Below are 24,825 nucleotides of genomic sequence, written 5' to 3'. Positions count from 1 at the left end.
CCTTCAGTACTACAAACCATAAAAATATGAAAGACTTCATAAATTTTAGGTGTGAGCAAGATGAAGAGAGGGGTAAGCGGGAGGAGTTTCAGTTTGCTGAAGTACTTTGACTTCGTGTTTTTGGCACTATTTACAAAGCAGGACTTTGAATTAAAGTAAATTTGCATTCTGATTTTCTTTAGAATCTTTTTGCACCTTTTTTCTCCTTACTGGCAGGAGCATATACCAGGCATGGCTAATGCAGCAGGGACTCAGTATCTTGTTGGAATTGGAATCTTGTCCTGATAACAAGCACCTGCATGTACCCACTTCCTAGGATTTTAGAATAAATAGGAGCATTGAATGTGTTCAGGGTTTTTTTCCCCCTACAACTGAAGCTCATCTTAGCTACCTGCAAACTTTAGCATATAATACATAGCCTCTCACCATCCTTTACTTCAAACCTTAAAAAATGAAACAACCATTTCTGAGAGTACAGAGTATCTGCATACACTTAAAAAAAGATTATTTAACTCATACTGAATATTTCAGTTCACTTTTAAGAGCAATATTGTATCTTAATATCTTAAGTTTTCAGTTATTGTAACTTCAGGTGTACCTGTATGTCATTTGCCTCACTTCTCTTAATGTGTATTTCTACTACTAGACTGCTAGATCCTAAAGCATACAAATTAGTTTATTTACTGCTAGTCATTTGGAATATTCTAAGATGTTGGATAGCAACCCTGCTTTAAGTGAATTCTGACCTTTAGATAGTATCTTACCTAGTGTTCTTTAAATCTGTATCCTCTAAACATGTTTATGTCTTGCAGACTGTAAAAACCTGCTTGTAATCTGCAATATAGATCTATGGTGAGATCAATCTGCCCATTCCATATTTTCATAAAATGACTTAGTTTGAAATGTTGTTACTTAAATAGTTTTTAAAATATTACACTCAGGTTTTCATAGGATGAAGGTACATCTGTCACAAAATTCACTTGGCAATGTGTCTCTCTTGTAGGCTGTATTACTTTTGGTGGCTGTGCTAGGACAAGATTGTAGAGAGTTAATGGCAGAGCTGATGGGCCACCTGCATGTGAAGGAGTCCTTGCACATTTGCTGAGGCCACCAGTCTGGCAGTATATCTGCTCTGACAAGCCAGAGCAGATATCTGACTGTGGAAATTGCTTATTCTTGTAGGAATGGGAACCTCAATGCCTATAGGCAGGACAGTACAAGAAAGTTGCCAGGGTACACGTTTGGAGAAGATGGGTAAGGGTGACTGTCCTACACAACTTTTTGGGCTAGAGTTAATGCAGATTCAGTGACACTGGTATGTAAGAAATGTGCTTTTAATATGCAGTGTTGTTAGTTTTGCTAAATGCAGTGGAACAAGAATAACATATACCATTAAGATGCAAAGAATGAGACTGGTGCACCAAAAGGTCTTGTTAAAGGGCATAGTACACAGGAAAGATTAGACCTCACCAGGCAACAGAAAACAGGAACTAGTTTCAGCTAACATGCACCTGTACAACACTCAGAATTTTTTCAAATAATTATAAAGCACAGGTGCTTCCAGAATCTTCTCTCTGCATTTTCTTATTAACACCCGTCTAAAAATCCTGTATATTCAAGTCTCCTGAAATACATACAAAGTCCTCTAACAGTTAAGATTTCTTCTTCAGGACTTGATGTAGCCAATTAGAGGCTCTGGAAGCCTTTACCTGATTTGGAACAAAGGTAGTCATAAATGCTGGAAGGATGAAGATTTGGACGGACCTGTAGCTCAGCTACTTGGTACTTCAGCCTCCTCCTTTTAGCACCCTTTTTGGAGCTGCTATGTTGGTGTCAAGGTAGTATCCCATCAGGTGGCATTTGCAAAGATGTCTTGTAGAAAATAAGCTTCTTAAGTCCTATTTTAAATCATATGCAGTTATTTTCATGTAGACTAAAAAATGTCTCTGGTTTATGAGCTGGCTAGTTATGCAGGTGTGTTCACAGGTTGTTTAACGTTTGTCCTGTTGTCAGTAGGAAGAGATTGGGAAAGTGGGCATAAGCTATAGATGAGCAGACTAATACCTGTGCAAGACAACTTGGAGGCATTAGGAAATGTGGGATGGACATAAAAAAAACCCATCTCTCAGCCACTAAAATATCTACAATTTGTATAACTGTCCTAGTTTTAGTGCCTAATTGGAAAGGATTTGCAGCTAATGATCCCTAATGAAGGGAAACATGTTTTGTCCAAAGGAAAGCCCTCCCAGCTAGCTTAAATAGCTTGTTCTTTAGGCATACTGGTTCCTGAAAAGTACCTTGTTCAGCTGCCTTAACTCTAGCCACAAAATCTGTGGCCAAAGGATGAAAATTCCAGTTTCTTAGCGTCCTAGCACTACTTAAGTGCTTTGGAAGTGTGGGACCCTCTGTGAAACTTTACTGTACAATATGCACTATTTACACTCTGAAAGTCACTCCAGTCTTTTACTGATCTGTTTAGTCTGAGTATTCACTATTAAATGACAGCTGCTATTCAATATTTTGATTCAGGAAGGCAGTGTCAGCTTCTGACTTCGTTTTTCTCATTCAGTCTTTATGTATTTCCTTCTAGATAGACCAGCAGTTTTGAAGTGAATTTGACATATTTCCCTTTTCTAATCCATGTATTTACAAGACATTTTTATACAATCTTTCCCTTAAACAGATGATAACAAGCTATGACCTAACCCAGTTGACTGGCACCCAAAATGAATCCTTGTCTAGTTTCTCTAACACAGTTTTCAGCTGATTACATGCACTCTGGAGATCTTCTTTCACCAGTACAGTGTCAATTAAATGGCCATACTGCTCTTCAATGAATGCTGCTGAATTAATAATTTCCTGCTGTTCTTCATCCTGCTGATCAACCCAAGAAGATGGTATGAAATTTACAGCATGTCTTTTTAATTACTAGCATTTTAAAGTATATTAGCACAAGTCATTACTTTGAAAGGAAATTAAACGAGCTGCTACCATTAGGAAAGGGTATGTACGATATTACAACTGAGATCAAGGAGCCGTATGCTACTGCTGGAATTTGGTAGGCTGTTTCAAAAATGCAAGAGGTGATAGGGAAGCTGGGAGAAAACATGTCACAGGATGGACATAAGATGGCGACAGTGCATTTTAGGAAGTTAGAATCGCTGCCTAATCTAACACCTGGAAATCATACTCCTCTAAAGTTGAAAAGGAATGCTGTACCCACTGTACCCAAATTCAGTAATTTTAAGGGCTTACATGGAAACTTACCAACTGAACTAAGTTCTGTTATGTATAAATTCAAGCTCAGGTTACCCAGCGTAATGACATTATGCACTCTCAGTACTTTTGTTCACATTTACACATCACCAGTTTGCAGCTGGTCTAGGATTGGTCCTTGTAAGACATCCACATGCTGCATTTTGTGTGTACCTGATTAGTAACCTGGGTGGGTATCACCCTCGAGGTATCAGGAATAGGTGGCTACCCTTACCATTTGGTGGGGCTGCTCATCAGAAATGTAAAATTATTACTAGTTTATTCGAGTTCAGTAGCAGCTTCCCTGCTGCAGCCTTGAGTGATATACAGAGATCCACATGGAAGACCTGCACTTTGCTTGATGTTACTTACGTAGTCAGGTTTTAAGGGAGTCAAAAATCTAGTTCTAAAGTTCCAGCTGAAAGGCTCTATGTGCACAGGACCCACTTAGTGCCCCACTCTGACTCTCGCTGTCACAGAAGAGGAGCTCTTCCATATCATAGAAATGCTAGCCCAAATACTTCTTTCAAGTCTAAAAGAAAGAGATTAAAGTTAGAATACTTACAAGAGTGACTGAGATTTCTTCTGACATGGGAGATTTTAGGACATGTTTTTTCTTTTCTGGAATGAGAGGCTTCACAAAGATAACATAAGGCTTAAACTCAGGAGTCCTCAGGTGCTTTACTGCCTGTGAACAGATGTTTTTTTGTTACACCATTTAAATTTTTTTTTTGTGTTTGTTATATGTCAATGATCTACTCAAGCTGGGTTCAACAGTTTCACTAGTACACAATGTGGTGTGAAGTCCTGTGTACTATATATCTGACCACAGTAACCTCTTGCTCTTCAAAAGAAAGGTTAATGTCAGTGTCCTGGTTAGCTTACAAGAGTATATAGCTTCGTGGAGCATGGTCTTAACCGCACACGTGCCTTGCTATGCATTGTGATACCAGGAACAAGAACATGGCAAAAGATACTGAGAAAAGTATAAAAAAAAAGTTGACTTGACAGGCAAGTTATGGTTTGCTTAAGAGGCCAAACACTGGAAATTTTAAACCTGGAATTTATCTGAGGTAGTATAAAAGTCTTCTCCTAGCCCAGTTACAAAATCTGAATCAAAATTTCAAAGATTAACTCCCAGTATAGAGGGATGAAGAGCAGCTATACTGGCACTGGTTACAATGCTAGTAACACTTCAGAGGCAATAGGAAGGAACAAGAATGAAAAACCCATCCATGCTCTAAGTATTCTCTCTAGGACTCGAGCAGGCTACGACAGTGATGCACATTTCTCCTACAGCAAGAGAAAGATAACCACAGTGAGAACTGATAAGGTGTCATCTAGGCTGTATCAAGTAGACATCTAGGAATTGTAAACACTGCACTGCTTTCTGAAGTGCCCTATTCTGCTTGACTAGCAGTCAGGCCACCTGTTAGAAACACAAGTTCTGAGAGCATCATTGTTCTTTGCAGGGCAAGTAGCCACAAATGGTGAAACATCAGTTACTTAGGCTGGCAGCCTAGTAAGAAATAACTTAAATACTTGCTTTCTTTAAAATAACCTGCAGAACTTACTTCAGGTACCACATCCACCAAACAAACCTTCTTTTTGGCCATCACGGACCGGATTGCCTCAAGACTTGTACCGTACAGATTTTCTTTGTATTCTCCATGTTCCACAAATCTAAAAAGTCAGTACATTTTTAAGTACCATCCACAAACAATATTTAACTTACAACATTGATAGCTGTTTCCTGAAGTCACAGTAGTCAAGGGGGGGGGGGCAGGGAGGGGGCAACGGTGGTTCTTTTTTCTGATTATTTTTTTCCTTCTGGTTGCTTAGTACCAATAGTCGTCTTTATATGTCAATAATAGCTAATCAGCACTACTGAGAAATAGGGGAAGAAGCTGCATTAATTCAGTTGACTGATGTTCAAGCCTAATAGAAGAAAGAGGATGTTTTTCACAGAAAATAGAACAAAGCTGGCAAGGAAATGGGACTCCAATTCTTCTGTCTTCTGGGAGACTAGCCAAAAATCTGTACTTTCAGGAAGCACACTCAATCTTACAGAAAGTCCTTTATATCCACGGATTCAGTCTACAACACACTTTAAAGTGGACTTATGAATAAAACTTGTTACCCATCATATTAAATGGAGAATAAGTAGGCCCAACTAAATATCTGTTACTTTCACTAGATTCAGTTCTGACCAGTCATACTACTTATGATATGCAGGCTTAAATTCTAACTTGTGATTCTCCTACTAGTCCTATGTTGTTTCTAAATGGCTTCTTACTAAATTTCTGAGTTCACACTAACAGTCCAGACTGAATAAAGAGCTTTTTACTTGGGAAGCTGAACCCTTCTAATGCAGCTAGTCCAACTTTACACCTGCTTTTGGTATTCATATGATGTAAGATCTAACTAGCAGTATTTTTGAAATAGTCAATTATGCCAGTATTTTAAAATTAACTCACTTGTTTTGCTGCACATCTGTCTCAAATGATTGCTTAGAGACAAAGTTGTATTCTACTCCCTCCTTCTCATGACTTTTCTTTGACCTGGTTGTATCTAGAAGAGAATGGAAGCAGGACATAGGAGACAGATCAGCCTTTGCAAACAACTGTATTTTCTCAGTTTAGTTCCAGTTACGTTTTCATGACCTCAAACAAGGCAGTTAGTTATACACTGGCAAATTCAAATTAACATAAAATAAACTCAATCTCAAAAATTTTAAGATCAAAAATGAAGTTGTTTTGCTCCCAAGCGTGGTATAACTAACACATTATTAGGAGGCATACTTCTCACACCTGGTAGAAGCAGTAGAGTATGTCCTATGGAAAAGAGTATCTCTTAACTCTTTGGAATACTGGACTCTGATTTTCCTTGAAGTTTAGAAAATAAGAATAGGAAATATATAAAGTCCTATTATGTTGCCTCTGAATTTAGAGTAAAAATATCCCTGGCTGTTTTCCCACGCTACTGTGAAACCTACATAATTATGTGTGTCCCTTTTGATGTTGTAATTTCTTCTAATAATCGTTATTATGTAGGACAAGCTTCGGTGATCATTCTACAAATCTATGCGTGGCCATAAAAGTGATGTCTGCAATTTTTTTGTGTACATGTTTAAATTCAAGTAAAAATTACCCATATGGTTTCTATTGCTAACCGATTAAAGGTCTGCCCAACAGACGTTTATTGAAAGTCTTAAATAATGTATAAACAGTGCCCTCAGTGTTAATTTTTTGGATTGCAAAAGTAGCTTGTTGGGGAAGATTTTTTTTTTCTTTTTTTTTTTTTTTTTTTTTTTAAGAAAATAATTCAGAGAACAATTTTCAGTGTAACTCTAGCCACAAAACCATGCAGCAGAATCACTAATTTCTCTGTCACTGTGACTGGCTTGTTTGAACAGCCTAGACATGCTAATCAACAATTTAAAATCTTGTAAGAATTTTGACTTGGTTTATTGCTGTCTACTTTTTTTTTTTTAACCTTTAGCTGGTATGATATTCCAAAGAAAAATCCTCTTTTAAACACACATAATGTTTTGGCTGAATCTTAAGATACTAGTTTTTCGCACTAGTTCTTTTTGCAATTTACAATCTTATTTTTTCTTCCTGTATTCAGTTTCTTATTTTTTTAATGGACACTGAGAAAATGCAATCTGTTCACTTGGGAAAATACAATTCAAAAAAATCAACTGAGTTGACAGAATTCCACAGTGCATATGTGCCAAGTTACACAGTGATCTATTCAGCTATTAAGGGCAAACGCATTATATTACAATAAGAAAAATAATTAGAAGTACTTCCAAAATATGCATATAATCAATAGTCAAAACACAAATTACCATTCATCAATGCAACTAGCACTATACTATTACACAGCATTTATGGAATACAGTGGCGACACGTGAAAGTGGGTAAATTTTACTCACGTGGAACTGCAACACCGTACTCCTGTGGGTTCTCTGACACAACCTTCTGCTTGAGCTCACTTAATTTGGCCCCCAAACAACCTAATAAAATAGAACTGACTGACAGATTTCTGTGTGGAATGAAATACTGCAAAGAGAATAAATAATATCAATTTCACAGAAATAATAGTGATACAGGAGTGTGCTTGAAGAAACCTGTACATGAGAGACCTCACCACCTGCCACATTCTGCTTTAAAGAACATCATCAGGAGCAAACTGAATCCTTGAACAGCTGTTGGACAAACATTTGTCAGGCACGAAGTCAGAAAATCTGTAATCTTAGCAGTCAGTTTTACGAGATACCCTTGATTTCTAGGACATCCTGGGAAACTGGCTTAACACAAAGCTGTTAAGCACACTGAATTAAAATTGCATGAAAATTTTGTTAGATAATTCTAACATCTACCTTTTCATCAATTGTTCTGACAGTGTAAATGTGCACATGTTTGAGTGAGGACCAATGGAAAGTGAATCAGAAAAATGAGAAACAGTCCTGCATCATTATTTTTAGAAGGATTTGGTGAGTTTGGTTGTTTTGGGGGTTTTTTTTTGGTTTGGTTCTTTTTAAAATGTCATTTAAAAGAAAAGAACAACCTCTGACCAAAATTAGAAAAACCTTTAAAAAAACCACCAGAACCACAAAAACCAAAACCAAGCATCTAAAGAAAGCCTCTTGGAGTGCAGGTGGTAAGGTAAGTGGGAGATATGTGAAAAATTTGGAATCAGTTGTGTATCTTACCAATCAAAACCACCAGCCTCTGCTGTTCACCAGGCTGCTGCTGATATTTTGTGACTTCTTCATACGTTAGGAACTCTGCTGCGTCTGCCTGCTCTGTTTGCTTTCCTTCGCTCATATTGTTCTCCTTCTCTTTACGACTTAATCTAAAGCTCCTGCGTAAGCCAGCTGTAGAGGAAAACAAAAGATATATTAAACCATGTTGCCGCTTACCTAAATTTTCAGGCTTGTTCAGCTAGAGGTTCCTCTGTCTTTGAATACAAATTACTCTCACAAATTTTTTTTTATAATCAAATCAGTGCATATATGCTAATCTTATAGATTAAAACCTTGCGTATCAGGTAGAAAACCAAGCACCCAGTCTATAATAAACCCCACCCCCGTATCACCTTGAGTTGTCAAGTGTTGGCTATGCAAAAGTCCAATTATGCCTCTGCACAGAGATAATCCAGTTTATGAATGTATGGGAAATTAAGTCTAATGTAAATAAGCTAGTTTTTCTTTTTTAATGTGGGGGTGTTTTTTGGGGGTGGGTGTGGTGCAGTTTGGTGTTGGTTTTTTTTTTCCGGGGTGGGGGGTAGGGAAGAGGAAAGGGATTTTGGTTTCTCACCTATGTACTGTCCGTTGAAATATCCTTCACAGTCACAGTCTTCTGTAAATTAAAAAGTGGGGTGGGGGGTGGGGGCACACAGGGAGGGTAAGGGCACAGGGGAAAGGAGAGTGAGAGCGGAGGAGTGAGATATATTAAACAGTGCCTGCAGTACCAGCCTGGCTCATTGGTAAAGGAAGGAGTTTTATATCCTGCATTCTATGCACACGCTTTTCTAACACAAATATTAATGATAAAAAAAATTATTTGCCTTGGCTAGTGGTTTATATTTTAAAAAATCCTTGATGTCAATATTGCACAAGAGAATTTTACATCTAAGTATTTACAGTTCCCAGAATTTATGCTCTTTAGCATTCATTACATTTGATCAGTGCTGCTGCTAAAAGTGTAATATTCAGACTTAAGTAAAAAAGAAGACTCTGCAAACACAGAGCTCTTTTTTTAAAGTACAACTTTATAAATGGGTATGATTGTGTAAGAATATTGCCTCTTCTGACATTTCAATATCATTTGGGCTTGAAAAAGGGCATCAGAGATGACTGAAATATGAGCTCTCAACATCTTCATTTTGGCTAAGTTAAATTATCATTGCTTATTAATTCTTTATTAAAAAGGTAAAGATTTGATGCTTTTGTCATACACATGTATGTAAAATAACATGCAAATCTATGTTAAAAAAAGCCAATCCACCCCTCCTCAAACTATGACCTCCCCCAAGCCCCCTAAAAGCATGCAAAATAAAGCCATGATACTTGGCTGCAAAACACTATACTGCAATCCTAAGAAAAATATCGAGTTCTCATACTTCCTGAAAGAGGGCTACCTGGCTTGTTAAAATTTAGGTACCTGAGCCCTGCAATACCCACAGAACTCTACTCATTTTAAGAAGGAGGTGTATGGTTCTGGGACAAGCCCAGCCATAGGCAAAAATATATGCAGCTTAGATGTTTAACAAAATGCACCAATCCACAGAAGGAGCTTTGTTTTTTAATGAATAGTTGCATGCAGGTATGTAATCAAGCAATGCCAATGTGTACTTACAAAACATTATGCCTGCATTAACACAAGATACTAGTAGCAATATATGCCTATCCATAGCTAAGATAAGAGCTATTTTCTGTTGTCGAAGGTAGGCTCAAGTTTCATACTTGTGCTTTGGATAGGGTATACCAGTCACGGCCAGCTAATTATAGAATATGATTAGTACCTTCACCGAAGTTAATGGAATGGCAATACTTCTCAAGAAGCATGTGTAATGTAAAAAAACCACAGCATGCACAATTCAACAGAAAATACCTGGTATTTGGAAAGGTGTGTGGTACAGTGACATAAATTGCGTAAGCCCAACACAGTGGCTCATAATGAAAATAACAAAACAGTCCAAATGAACAGTGAAGAAAAATCAAATTGGATTGATACAGGTGCTCTAAAATGTTAAACCCCAATATTTCTTTATTTTTTCTAAAAATACCAGATACAAAGACTGCATTTAACTTGCAACTCTTTCAACCTCACTGAAAAACCTACAGAACGTATAAATACATGTCAGAAGGCACAAATCTTTTCTCTTGAATCGGGAATAAATTTAGACGTTATCATGACCCAAGTCCAAATTAAATTAGTTTAAATAATAACTCTGGAAGAAACTGCTGTAGGAATGAGCTATATCTGCTATTCCCTTTGCTTGGGGGCTTAGCAAGTATTTTAGAAAAATGCATTGGTTGTTTATATTGAGACAGGAAATGAGTTAGGAGAGTACCTACCTTTATCAGAAGACTGATCATCTGTAGGTAGCATGAAAGGCAGAGTTGGTATGACATTAAAAGACTGGCAAATGATTGAGTAAAATTAGAGGGAATGGAAAGGAAGGTTCCTCTGGTCTGATTTGCTTAACAGGCTTTTCTATCTTAAAAAAAATAATACAGTAATGTACCCTTATCAACTGATTAAAGACTTTTTTGCTAAAATTTAGTATTATAACCAGTTATCAGCTCAAGAGTGTCTGAGAAAAAGCCTAAGTAGCAATCCTCATTACATGCCTCCTAACATTGAATGTAATGGAAACTAATTTGGAAAAGCTTAATTTAAATCAGTAATGTTATTTTATAATTTGGTTGATCATCTTCCCTCCTCTTTGTATCCGAAGAATACCTGTATCTCTTCATGAGATATGCCATGCACCATGGGTCAGAAGTTCACTTATATCACTGAAGATGGACAATTTCCAGATTCTGTATGAGAGTGACACTCCTAGCACAATGTCTGGCTTCACACAGTCACAGGGCTGCCCCACGCATCGATAATAGCTGTGCTGAGGTATCCAACAGCAACAGGAACATTATATTCTGGGATAATACAGAATATCTTCTGCCTTTCATCACTGACTAGCAATTTCATCACAAGTAGCATTTTTTGTGTGAATAATTCACTGACAGAGGCTTCAGAGCTGTAAACAAGAATCACTTTAAAGTCTCCTTAAGACCAGCTCTGTAACGCTAAGCCTGAAATGCAGATGGTATTGCCAGCTCCAGTGGTTTTTATCCTCCTTAAAGCTACCGTTTATTTTCCTCCAAGCTTAGAGTCATTTCATGCACTTATGTAAGAATTTCAAGAAGTGTGCATTGGGTTACTTTTGCAGCTTTCAAGTTTCAAACCGTAGAAAAAATGTGAACACTAGCAAATTTTAAAGCATCTGAACAATGTGTAAGGCCTCACGTTCTTGAAAGTAGGAAGAGAGGGACAGCCCTGTTTCTTGAAAATGGGTGCTAGCAACACTGGATAAAGCTTAAACCCAAATCCTCTCACGTGGCAGCTTGTATCCATGCAAATCAATCAATGAGAGATTACGCAAAACACATTCAAACACATCATTATTGAAATAACAGAAAAATACTGAGAAGTTCGCATGAACTAAGACGTTACTGAACGAACAGAACAGACTTACATAATGGTTTCTTCATAGTTCTGGGGTTCTGCAGAGTGCCTACTGTTCTTCTGTAAGTCAATCGTCTAAATAGAAAATAACTATATTTTAGCCTTGTAAGCTCAGAATTATAAAGAATTTATAGCAGGTTATATGTATAGCATTGAAAATGAATGAAGTAGTCCTTTTCCTTGAAAAGTTCCTTTCCTTGAAAAATAGAAAATATCTCTGATTCAACATTTTAAAAGACTTTTTCTTTAAAACTATGATGGTCCCAGATTGCTACTGGTAAGTGACTGAGAGAGAAGATTCTGAAACATTTTAGGCTTTCATACATCAGAGCACAGAAATCAACAGCACGTTACTTTTATCAATGTAATTTTTTTCTATTTGCCCCCCCCCCCAATCTTTTTTGCAAGATTAAGAAAACAACTATTCTATTCTAATTCTGCTGAGGATCCAACTTCTATTTGCCATTTTTACAAGGGATGGGCAAAATTCCTGTCTGCTGCAATCCTAAAACTACTAACCTCAAAGAGTACTCAAAAGTAGGTAACATTTGTGCAAAATGATCACTGCAGCTACATATACTTAGAAATTATCCATTGCCTTCCAGATCAGTTTGGAGTTTTCTGTTATTTAGTAGTAAACAAACCAAGTTACCCAGCTTGTGTGAAAATGTAAGAACAGAGTATCAAGCAAAATTTTCTGAACTGTTAAAATCATGACCCAGAGTTCAACTTCTAATCTCCCAGTCTTGAATTTGCTCAACACCCACTGCCCCCACCGCTGCCTCTAAAAACCCAACACCAACAAACCCCCAAACAACCCAGCACAAAAATCCAACCCCCAAGAAACCCCTCACTGTTGGCAAAGGAAACCACATTTTCTTCCCAAGTGTTTTTTTGCAAGTGACCAACATTCATAACAGACTAAATAAGATGCTCAGGCATTTACACAGTCACTCAGGGGAAACACACTGAAGCACTTTCTGTGTTCTTGCATACATTGAAATGTAGTTTACAACATCTTAAGAAAAAGGACAAAGAAAAAAAAGACTGCAGTGCAGCAGCATCTGTTGACATATATGCATTCACAGGAAGAGAGATAGAGCTCTTCAGGCAGAATTTGCCTAGTATTTCAAAAGAGCATTCATATAGTGGAGCGAAGTCCTCTATTAGAAACCTTATGCAAATCTTGGAAGCCAGCAACAGAATCAGACCTGTTTAATTCTTAGACACCCCACCTTTGTAACACCTACAATCCAAAGAAGACATATCCAGCAATTTGGAGTAAGAATCACACAATGAGACCAGTGGCCTAAATCAGATTCCTTCTTAAACAGAAGACTTCTGTACTGTAAATACAAGACATGAGGGATATTTTTACTTTAGAAGATACGCATATCTTGCTGTGAAAACAGAGAAACTTCAAGCTCTAGAAGGTATCCAGGTTCAAGCTAAATACTCTCTTAGGAGCCAGAAGAAAGATCAGATACACTTTTTTTTACTACTACAACATGCATAAATTAAAAACTGTTACAATAAATCAGCATTTCCTCTTATACTATGGAAGTATAAGTCTGTGAAATACTGTGTCTCCGTAAGTCAAGAGGGTCAAGAGACTGATCTTCCACATTTCATTTCAGTCATGTTTGTTTAGCAAGCGCTTCCGTCCTCATGCTACAAAGCATAAGTCAATGGCAAACTAGCCAAGGAAAGCTAGGAAGTTTATTATATAATTGGAGAAGATGGAGCTTTTTAGCACTTTCCTCTAAGCATCTGGTATTCACCCTGGCATGATCCTGCCCTTCTTTTCCTGTGAAAAAAAGCAGCATAAAATCAGTGTGACACTGTATGTGTGAAAAAAAAGTCTGTAATCTTCATTGACAAACCTTTCTTGGAACTGTTTTGAGGGGATCAAGCCTGCTCTGAGGTTGGTATCTCCAACACGCTTTGCTTGCCACCATGTGGGATCATCTTGGCTTACAACTTCTAGGACGTGTCGTCTCTTAAATGGCAGCCCAGCCTCCTGGCAAGGAATGGCTCTGTCTTCTTTGGGATTATAGCAGAAAAGCGCCCTCATAAACACCTTTAAAAGAAAGTAACACATCCTTTCTTCTTGTCCTATTTAGAATTTCAAACTACCTTTAAAAGGCTTCCCCAGTACTTACACTGCTATCTATATATAATCTTCATGTCTCCTTTATGCTTTACGGTACTGAAAAATATTGAAAACTAGCAAGCTGCATCTGTATTTTGACTTACAAAAAATAACTTTCAAGCAGATCCCCAGTCGTTATGTATTGGTATTGTGGAACATGGGACTCAAAGATCAAAGTCACAAGAACAAGACAGTTCACAGTCTACGTAAGTACAAAATGCAACAAAGGAAAAAAAAATGAAGGGGAGGGAGAAAACAATAAAAAGGGATTTATGGCAAAGTTGCCCAATTATAAAGACTGTCCATAAAATGTTCTTTTAATGCATCAAAATCTACTATTCAACTTTGGATTTGTATCTTACCACTATTTAACAGATCACAGTAGAACTACTTTTAAAAGTGATTTGCAGGGCTTCAAGGAAAAATTTGGCAACTGAGAGCAGGGAAGCAGAAATAGAGGTTGACAGAGGAATCCTGTAAGGGACCAGTTGAACAGGAAGTCATTGCTGATCAAGGAGGGCAAATGAAGCACTCATAGAGGTGTGTTGATGTTTGCAGTGGGCTAATGGGGTCAAATGATGAATGCAGCTCTGTTTGCCAATAGGTCTGTTTTGACTCAAGCGAGAGGCAAAACGCCCAGAGATAATGGAGAGATAGCAGCTGTCATGGTAAGAGGCGACTGGCAGGAGCATCAATTTTAATTATGTGAACAAAAGGAAGAGGCTAGATTTCAGAAACGCTGTGAAAGAACATGTGCCAAGATGATGAAGGAAAGAGAAGTCATCTGAGTAGTTCTACTGAATAAAAGGGCACTGCATTTTACAATAAGAAACTGCTCTACTATCTTTTTAGTTCCATTATGGGTGGGTCTGTGACGCTCCTCACTGAAACAACAGGAATCTTGTATTTACAGAGATATCAGAATTGTGTAAATATGAAAACACGTGCTTCAGTATTTCACTAAGTTGCATACCTTGCTGTCTTTTAGACGATCTTCTTCTTTGATGGCTGGAATTATTTTTAATGTTATTGATCCCTGAGACTGAGCCTGAGAAAGACAGTAATGTTTTTTTACTTTGAAAGCAGGACAAGGACACAATGCAGACTATTCAAGTTCCAGTTTAGGAGCTAACATCTGTCTCCTCAGAACTTTAATAGGCCAAGCTAATCCACTGTCTAACTTCATTACAAAGACTATCATGATGTTCCATGAATCCTTCACAACAGTCCCCATGGAAACATCCACAGTAACTACTTGGCTAGAACACATTAAGACCTGCATTAAAATGCCTTCATTTGCTTTTAGCAACTGCATTAATTTCTGGATTACAGTTCACAGGGCATTAAATAATTCTGTGGCTTTTAGTATGACATTAAGTTTTTTCAGACTAACCATTTTAAAGTGCTCCTTTGAAAAATATTGCTGTGTTTTCCCACATAGTGACTAACCAGTAAACATCTACAAAGTAAACATCTACTTTCACTCTAAAAATCTTTGCTAGTAAATTTCAATTATTAGTTAGGTGCTTTGGAAGTCTAGAATAGGTTTATCTAATCTATTTTAGATGCCTTATTTTGGATGAGATGAACTGTGTCCTAGAGAAGCCTGCTGTTCTGCAGAGATTAAAAAGAAAACCTGGACAATCAGCTTGGACAAACATTTATAGCTTTTCCTCAAAAAATAAACTGTGAAAAGGAAACTATTACATTGCAGGCACTTAAAACAGGACAGATGAATAGCATCCCAGAGTCCCCACAAATAAAACTTTACACAGTATTTCAAAATACAATTTTTGATCTTCCCTCCCCCAAGTTAAAAGCAGTCATTCTCCTTATGCAGGATTTTTTTGATCTAAATTTAAATTAGGTGATGGAACCAATGCCAGATACTTCAGTCTCCTAGTGTTGTCGTTCTTGTTACTGTGTCCCTAACTCCACTCCACACCAAGACAAGGGGGAACCAAGCCACAAGAGGGGAGTCAAGAGACAAATAACCGTAAGAACTACGACACTTTCTACCAAGATTTGCGGGCATTAATGTTAGAGAAGCTTGAAGCAAGAATTTGCTAATGTCACAAGGAATCTGCTGGTAACGAACAGATTGACAGCTCTATTGGACATGCAGCTGAGACTTTCCTCAGCTTCCTAACATACCATGTTATGAATAAACGGCTTATCTTCTAGGAATGCACTTTTAATTTGTAATCCGTTTGTCATAAAGCATGAAAGGAACATTCTTGACAGAGCAACGTGTAACTTTATATTTGTATCTTACTTGGTACTGATTCAGTTTGCAGAAGTTTTTGAAGTCAAAAGGAGAACACTAAGCCACTGGGAAAAGAAAAACTTAATGCAAAGACAAGCAGGGATTGTGTCTTTTAGCTCTATACATATTTTAAACTCATGGTTGAATTTCATCATCTATTTTAACTACTACATCACCCAACAGAAAAAGATCTTGAAATTAAAATCAGTGCAGACCAAAATCTGACTTATTTCTTCTGGTCGTTTGTGAAGCACGGTAATACCATTGACTTCTCTTAGTTCATCTCCAACATGGACAAGACCTGAAAAGATGGTAAGTAAATTAAAATAAGTCTACAGACTGGAAAGCACCACTCCTCTGGTGTCTGACCTAAGTCAATAGCATGTACCTCCTCTCCTCCCTCCCCCAGCTTAATGGATTTCCTACTAGAGTGAAGTGCCTTCGTTGGCAATGTGCTCTGAAGTCTCTTGCCCTTATTCCATCTGGCATTTTTTTTCATGCAGCACAGTCTCATAGGAGACCAGTATGGAGACAGAGAACACATGGCAAGATACTCTGGAAAATCACTGCCTCTATATTTGGATCAGCACTAAGAATGCAAAACTGGAATAGTTTCATGAAGATGATCAAATCTTGTAGTGTCAGGACACACACTGCTGACTATAAAGGCAGGAATGACATGGCCGTCAACTGACAGATCAACACTACGCAGTACCAGAAAGAATGTTGGACTAATTTTTTTTAACAAGCTATGAAGAGGCCCTTACAAGTTTTAGGTTTGTTTATCCAGTTCAGTAAGAAATGTTGTACTTGTGTTATATAACCACTGTTAACTGACATAAAAGAATTTCTCAGGAAAGCAAACAGAATACCACATGATACACTAAATAAACCAAAATAGTGTATTTAAGGTAAAAAAAACATTACTTTCTTTTCTTTTTTCTAAAGCTTAGACCTACTTCTCCTATCTCTGTTGGTATTTTTACCTAGTGGCTATTTTAGAGAAAAACGTATCTAATTAAATGAATAGATTACTGATGAAATACAGAAATGCTAAGCGCACATTCTAGTCATTTCACATGACATTTATCAGATTACACTAATTTGAAGAATGATAATGAAAAAGAAGAAAGCTGTAATTAGCTAATATTTTTTCATCACAGTAATTAATTAATTTGGGGATTGCATTACTTGTGTACTAAAAAACGTGCATGAGGCTCAGAGTCTATAAATCTCATATAAGGCCAATTCAGCTTATTTAATAAAATCTGGATGATCACCTTCTAGAAAATGGAAGGTCAAATACTGCATGAATTAACCCTGTAGATCCTGCAAGCATGCTGAATGACAGCGTACACACGGAAGTCTCTCCTGCCACTAGACACCAGAAATTCAGTTGTCAAGTGAGCTCACCATGTAGGCTCCCTTTATAGTCAATAAGGAAGAAAGGCAATTCCAGCAGTGACCCATCCCATTCTAAATCTCGTTGGGATGATTTGTTCTCCAGCAATGTCCATCTCCTTCCACTGACTACACACTAGTTCAGACTTGACATCTAACAGTTGCCTATTAAGATTTCAATAGGCTGTTATCTCTTTTCTACAAAATAGTCTATACATATATTAAATACCCATGTCCGAAGGACTGGTTTTGGAATTAATAACCATCAGATTTAGTTACAGATTATTGCTCTAGGTGTGTGTATACAGTATGTGTGTGCATGCATAATTTTGGAAATTTTAAAACCGTTTATAAATGCAATTTTAAATCCCTGTTTCTTCAGAAATTTACCACTGCGATCAGCTGCACCACCTCTCATGATCCTTGCTACAATCACAGCTCCTGTATGTTCATCTCTTCTGATGGTAGCTCCCTGAAATAAAACGTACCCCCCCCCCAAGAAACCATTATAAGAAATCTGCTTAGAATACACTGAGCAGTGAAATAACATGTAAGCTGATGTATCTTTTAAACTGGAATTAATTTGTTCTATAATTTTTTCTTCCTCCTCGACAATTTTCACTGTTACTGAACTTTTGCCTGTGCCAATGTCATGTGATTGTGGGAAACCGCACACACCGTCCTTTCTGCCGACTTTGCCAAGTGCTTACACTACCTACATTACCGTGGTGATCAAAGTCACTCAAGTGTGCAAAACAGAATTTCTTACAACAAGCTTTCTCTATGTGTCTTCTGAATCTTTATACAATACAGCCAGCACTTTTACGTACAAAAGCAAGGAAAGCCAAGTAACTAGTTTTGGGGTTTTTTTCTTCTCCCACCTCTGCCAGCAATACAAAAGCTTTAATCGGGAATTAAGCAAGTCACTGCTCGCTTCTACTACCTACTGTCATATACAAAAAGCACTTTAGCAGATTTCTTCCCTGATGCAACTGTTTTTTTCTTAGGAAATCAATTCTTCCACTTCCATTTGTATAAAATTAGTACCTTGTCAAAATAATGTTTACATACAGCTATGAAACATACTCTTACCATACATCACTGACTTTCATGCAAATGAGGGTATTAATTGGATGTTAGCTACAATATGAAAAGAATTAATATTAATAAAAGCATAATTGCTTCAACATATAGTTTCCTCAAAGATCGTGTTCCCTGTGTTAACTGGCTTTATAAACCCACGACTATAAGATGTCTCACACAAAATTGTGAAGGTGTATTTACCAAAGTTTTCTTTTTATGTTACTTTACTAGCTTCAGAACACTCCTAGTTTTTGCAGACTACTTGATGACATCTTCAAGTATCTCCTCCATACTCACAATAACGTTTTTGCATTACAGAGTTTTATGACTAGAGATAGGTTATTTTATATGTACCAAGGGTTCTTTATTTTTCACTAGCCGAACAATTTTCACTGATTCCTCATCAAAATCATCATCAAAGTTATCAGGTAGAGGTGGAAGAACTGGGTCAAAGTTCTTCTGTGCTACCGTGTCATGTACTACAAGCATTGCCTGTGCAAAGGAAATAAGAAACAGTAATGTAATGGGGTAATATTAGTTTCCAGTTCTTGTGTTTCCAACATTACAGCAAGCTTAAACCGCCCCCTTCCCACCCTCACCATAAATCCTCCCCCAAAAGATTTACCAATTATCTTACACATCATGTAAATGATTTATTTGTACATGTTGACATTTAAAGTAAATCCAGGCAATAACAAAGCTCAGTCTAAATAAACTTACAGAATGGAGGTCGACTATGGAAAGCAAAAATTTGAGAAATGGTATTCTTCTCTTTTGTGCTCCCTCAGAAAATATTAAGGAGGGGGCGGGAGGACAACATGGTGCATTATACATGAAAGGCCTAATCTGTGTCTTCTCAATCCCCTTTGCATCCTAAAGCCTGTGCAGGAAATCAGTGGAATAGAGCTACAGTTTGTAGGAGGGTTTTCCTTTCTCTTAGGGAGTCTCCAGTGTAACTTTTCCATTACAAAAAGTTCTATTGGAATTCTGCAAAGGAATTTCGTTAAGGTCTCTGGTGTGTTTTTTACCCTGAGATGTGGTGTTGACAACAGCTGAAGTAGCTCTTTTTCTTCATTATTCACTGGTGTGGTCTGCAATTCTTCTATTACCTTTAAAATAAAAATTAACAACCTCAAAATTAAAGGAGTCCACCAAACAAGATCATATATTTGCAAGTGAGTGTTTCTGGTGAGTGTTTGCAAGCTTCCATCATCCTTCAAAGTAGTGTGAACAGATCAAAAACAATCCCAATCAATAGTGCATGAATCCTAAAAGAAATAGAAGCTTCCTCATCTATTTTATTTTTATTAGATAGTGCAGGAAGACATCATCAGAAATCAGGATCCTAGCTCCTAAACATACATTTTAAGAGTGATTCCGCCAATATAATTTCAGGAATGAGTTCTGAAATTTTAAATTCTATATGGAATCCATAAGCGATATGTGAAACAACACTCTTGTGCTTGTACTATGATAAAGGAGTTTTATCCTCTCCATAACTAGGTAGCATTGTGTGGAACATGCAACAGAAGATCCCTTGTTCCCCTGCAAAGCCTCAATACCAAAATATGCCCTGGAGTCTCAGGCCTTCCAAACAAAAGATTAGAGAAATAATGGAAGCACTTTTGCACTAGACTGGCTGGGTGGGAAGAGAGAGGGAGGAGGAAGAGAGAGGGGGTTGAGGCAAGAGGGATTTCCTTTCACTGTAAAGGGTTCTCGATAGGGAAGTCATAGAGTCCCATATAGAACTTCTCTGCTGTTTAGAAGATGGTAAATTTTTATGACTTGACAGGCAGCAATGCCAAAACTTTTATGGAGGCAGTAGGCTATTTGTGGGAAAGGGGAGGTGGGGTATGCTGCAGGTTAAGATGGAGCAGTGGGATCTCCTGGCTTTGCAGAGGAAGGAATTCTAGCTCCCAAACCTTCCACAGCCCTTTGCTATGCTTTGGAAGGAAACAGGTGCAAGCTACTTGTAAAGAGCTGTCAAATGCAGTATAAATTTCACTTTTTCAGGCACGTGGCATGTTACAAACACATCTAAGATACAACTTTGCTCTGTGACAGACTGGGTGATAAATTGATTGAGAGCAGCACTATGGAGAAGGACTTGGTGATACCGGTGGATGAAAAATCAGATACGTGGTGGCAATGTGCACTTGTAGTCCAGAAAGCCAATCATACCCCAGGCAGCATAAAGAGAAGGATGGCCAGCAGTTTCGAGGGAGGTGACTCTCCCCCTCTACTCTGCTCTCATGAGATCCCCCACCTGGAGTATGGCATCCAGTTCCAGGGTTCCCAGTACAAGACAGACATGGACCTGCTAGAGCATGTCTAGAAGAGGACCACGAAAATGATCCGAGGGCTAGAACACCTCTCCTATGAAGAAAGGCTGAGAGAGTTGGGGTTGTTCAGCCTGGAGAAGAAAAGGCTCTGGGGAGACCTTATTGCTGCCTTTCAATATATAAAAGGGGGCTTAAAAGGAAGATGGAGAAAAGCTCTTTACCGAGGCCTGTAGTGACAGGACAAAAGGCAAAGGTTTTAAAATGAAACAGGGCAGATTCAGATTGGACATACGGAAGAATTTTTTTACCATGTGTGGCAGTACGCTCCTTCCCCCCCCGCCCCGTCCCGCCAGCAGGAAATGAAACTTCTCCAGGCAGGGAGAAGGGGAAGGAAACCCCGGAGGCCGCAGGTTGAAATTTGAACTGGCCAATCGGGACGCGCCAGGTAGACTGAGGTGACCCTCTTGGCCAATAGGATTAAACGTCCACCGGTCAGATTCGACAGGGGTATAAACGGGGTCCCGCCGGAGGACATGTTGGAACCAGCCCTCCTCGGAGCAGCGGGTCTGCGGTCGGGGACTCCCCCTGGGGTCGGGGCACTGCCCGAGGTAACTCCTCGAGGGAGAGAGCCCTCAGCTTTTAGGTGAGTGATACGCGCGTTTTGAGCCATCACTTTAAATCTTGGGGATTCTTAAGTCGGCCGTGTAGTATTAATTCTCTTTACATCATTGAGCCTGTGGTTTTATAAAATGTTACCGGACTTCTAACTAACTTTTGCTGAAGAATAAATCTAGTTTTAACACCTGTTGGATTTGGTTATGCGTGCATCCGTAACATCTCAAATTGGCGTAGTCGGCAGGATGGTCTTAATAGAGGAATTATTACGGAGGCACGGCTGCAGCCCTTCTCCCCCAGGTCTGGACTGGGCGAAGAAGTGGTCCGACCCGGCAGCGGTCGGGGAGAGAGTAGAGCTATGCCGCGGAAGTAGTCGAGACGGCAAAGGCAGCGTGTGTGCCCTCCTGGGCGCCTGCTTGATTCAAGCCCAAAACCAAAAGAGTGATTCTGCTAAAAGGCAAGGGGAAATAGATTATCTGAAGGTGGAAATGGAGAGGGACGTGCGATCCCTTATTAAAATAGAAAGGCACACGGGTCCGCATGGTGGGAGCCCCCGAAACACTATGTGCACAACCCCTTGGTCGGGACCCGAACTTAGCGAGCTACAAGCTAAGTTTTCGCGCAAGCCGGGCGAAACCGAAACTGAGTATTTGTGGAGACTTTCTCTAACGGGGGAGGATCGGATACTGTTGAGTGATGATGAAGCCAGAAATTACTGGGGACCGGGAGCGTTACTGAGTGCTGGACCGGCGTGTGATCAGTCGATAACGTCCCGAGTAGCCTAGTGGGCTGGGGGTGCGGACCCCAAGGAGAGAGGAGAATGTGTTACTAGCCGGGTAAGGGGACTGTCGGAGTTAACGGAAGGCAGCAGGGAGGTCCGCCCAGCCGGTTGTCAACCCCGCCCCGAGCGGTCTCGAACTCGCGGTCGGTCGGGTCGAACTGCGATCCCGGATGGGACGATCTCTGGCGGAAGGCACCGGCACTGGGGTCAGCCCGAGCCGTGCTGCAGGGGCAGTCCGCCGGCGGCATCCGGGAGTGGGATTGCTGGAGGGGAAAGCTAGAGACCAAAGGGAAGCGCCAGCAGCCCCGCCCCATGGGGAAGAGAAACGGAATCCTTTCGCATCACTGCGAGAGTAACTGGAAGGGCTAAAAGCTAGAAGCTGCGGTTTGGGGTTCAGGCCACCCAATCCGCATGGTGAATACCTGCTGATAAAGAGCCTTATATACACATTCCCCCACTATCGCCCACAATGCTTTAGCCAAGCCCCTTGATGCTGTGGAAGTACCATCAGGCATTCGCATATATCAATATATAGATGATATCCTAGTCGGTGGGGATAACAAGGAACAGGTAGGGCAAGTGGCTGAGGCCATCTGGAATCTGTTAGTCAAGAATGGGCCAGATGTTCCATTTTCTAAATGTCAGGGTCCTGGACAAGAAGTCGAATTCCTGGGGGCATGGTGGATAGCTGGAGCAGTTGTGGTCCCTGACGATACTCTTAACAGCTATTGAAAAGGGACAGACTCCAGGCAATAAAATGGAATTACAACAGCTGTTAGGTACTTTGGACTACTGGAGAAAACGTATACCAGGGTTTTCAGTGATTGCCCACCCTCTCTATGACTTGCTCTGAAAGAATAGGAAATGGGATTGGATTTTGCAACATACGGAAGCCCTTAACACTCTGAAAGATGAGCTTAAGGCTTATCAGAGACTAGGCCCATTGCACCCACGAGATCAGTTAAGGGTGGAATGGGGATTCGCTGAACATGCCTCATACTGTGGCATGTTTCAAAAGGGACCACAGGGATCAGCTAGACTGTTATTATTCTCTTCCACTGCATTTAAAGACACTGAGCGATGATATTCAGATTGGGAGAAGGGGATTCTTTCCCTCACTAGAGCAGTTAAGGAGGCTGAAAAGCTGTGTATTTAACAGTATGTTATCGTACAGGGTCCTTGCTCTCTCTTAAACTCAATCCTCAATGGGTCACCTCTGCAGGGAGTGGCCCAAAAGGCCACAGTTAGGAAATGGTATGCATACCTAGAAGGGATAAGCCAATTGCTCCCACTAAAGGAGTGTCTGACTAACGTTGCTGTAGTTTGAAAACCTGTAAACCCTGACCCAACCTTGTTGGGTCAACTGTATAAACCTTCTCCGATTGAGGAGGCACACGAATTTGTGGCAGGCTCAGATGTGCAGGGAGTGTGGTTCACTGATGCATCTGCCTGTCGAGTGGGATCAATATGGCAATATAAAGCAGTGGCATTGGAGATTGGTACTGGGAAGAAAGTCAAGGAAGACGGTGAAGGTAGTGCACAAGTAGGAGAACTACGGGCTTTATTACTGGCCGTAGAGAATGGTGCTAACATTGTCTATACTGACTCTTAAGCAACCTTTAAGGGTGCTACAGAGTGGATATGTCAGTGGGAATCTAGTAAGTGGGAAGTAGGTCATGTGAAAGTGTGGAGGACAGAGGACTGGCAACGTCTCTTGGCAATAGGGAGATCCTGACCTTTAAAGGTGGGACGGGTGAAGGGACATGCTCGGAATGGAACCCCAGCTGTGAAATGGAATCAACAGGTGGACCACCTGGCCCAAATCAGGACGGTCATCAGTGAGAAGGAAGATTGGGATAGGCTAGCAGAACTGTTGCATATCAAACGAGGCCACTCAGGGAAAGCAGATCTCTATTATGAATGCCGATCTCGGGGTTGGCCACTGTCTATGAAAACCTGTGAAGTAATTCTTACAGCTTGCTCGCAATGCCAAATAAGGCTTAAGGCTAATCACCCAAACCAAGCTCTGGCCCAGCATATCAGACAAGGCAAGGCTCTTTGCAGCACATGGCAGGTTGATTACATTGGTCCTCTGAGACCATCTCATGGGAGTGGAAAGACTCGCCACATCAGTGCCCGGTGGATAATCCCAGACTTCTAACCCGGTGACCCGGTTTTGAGACCGAGGCCTAGTTTGTGCTTTCTTTTAGGACAATGAAGAAACGAGCCATTCCAGTGCTTCTGCTGGCAGTGATGATGGTGGCAGGTGTGGATGGTGAAGATCTGGATGATAATGTCACGGCAAAAATGATGGACATCAATATATCGTGAGTCCTTGAGCTCACATGGGAACAATGCAACAATTATAGTTGGAGGTTCAGATTGGATGGAGGCAAGAGGTGACTGTACCACCACTCCAAGAAAACTAGTCAAATCATGACTGTGGTCATGGGGTGGATTGTGTGGCAGTACGCTCCTTCCCCCCCCGCCCCGTCCCGCCAGCAGGAAATGAAACTTCTCCAGGCAGGGAGAAGGGGAAGGAAACCCCGGAGGCCGCAGGTTGAAATTTGAACTGGCCAATCGGGACGCGCCAGGTAGACTGAGGTGACCCTCTTGGCCAATAGGATTAAACGTCCACCGGTCAGATTCGACAGGGGTATAAACGGGGTCCCGCTGGAGGACATGTTGGAACCAGCCCTCCTCGGAGCAGCGGGTCTGTGGTCGGGGAC

At 39.9% G+C, this 24,825-nt stretch overlaps 1 protein-coding gene across 7 annotated transcripts in view; it reads right to left on the bottom strand.

Moving 5' to 3' along the window:
* Window positions 1–1,318: 1,318 nt before the first annotated feature.
* MPP3 (MAGUK p55 scaffold protein 3) overlaps window positions 1,319–24,825 on the bottom strand; it is a 30,892-nt gene continuing 7,385 nt past the window's right edge. For 5 of the 7 annotated variants that reach the window (XM_069786205.1, XM_069786203.1, XM_069786208.1 and 2 more), the window contains 15 exons: window positions 19,447–19,527; window positions 18,773–18,910; window positions 17,726–17,807; window positions 16,150–16,235; window positions 14,642–14,716; window positions 13,400–13,596; window positions 11,527–11,591; window positions 10,346–10,366; window positions 8,583–8,624; window positions 7,976–8,140; window positions 7,196–7,276; window positions 5,733–5,826; window positions 4,830–4,938; window positions 3,821–3,943; window positions 1,319–2,877 (listed from right to left, as the gene is read on the bottom strand). In XM_069786205.1, the coding sequence (XP_069642306.1) occupies window positions 2,695–2,877; window positions 3,821–3,943; window positions 4,830–4,938; window positions 5,733–5,826; window positions 7,196–7,276; window positions 7,976–8,140; window positions 8,583–8,624; window positions 10,346–10,366; window positions 11,527–11,591; window positions 13,400–13,596; window positions 14,642–14,716; window positions 16,150–16,235; window positions 17,726–17,807; window positions 18,773–18,910; window positions 19,447–19,527 (1,542 nt within the window). In that variant the 3' untranslated portion in view covers window positions 1,319–2,694. The remainder of the gene's footprint in view (window positions 2,878–3,820; window positions 3,944–4,829; window positions 4,939–5,732; window positions 5,827–7,195; window positions 7,277–7,975; window positions 8,141–8,582; window positions 8,625–10,345; window positions 10,367–11,526; window positions 11,592–13,399; window positions 13,597–14,641; window positions 14,717–16,149; window positions 16,236–17,725; window positions 17,808–18,772; window positions 18,911–19,446; window positions 19,528–24,825) is intronic. The other 2 variants (XM_069786206.1, XM_069786207.1) reach the window with 2 other exon arrangements.

The sequence above is a fragment of the Haliaeetus albicilla genome, chromosome 7 (assembly GCF_947461875.1).
Source record: "Haliaeetus albicilla chromosome 7, bHalAlb1.1, whole genome shotgun sequence".
Taxonomy (NCBI): Eukaryota; Metazoa; Chordata; class Aves; order Accipitriformes; family Accipitridae; genus Haliaeetus; species Haliaeetus albicilla.
Note: the sequence above shows the minus strand (reverse complement) of the source record. Positions and strands in the feature narration are given on the sequence as shown.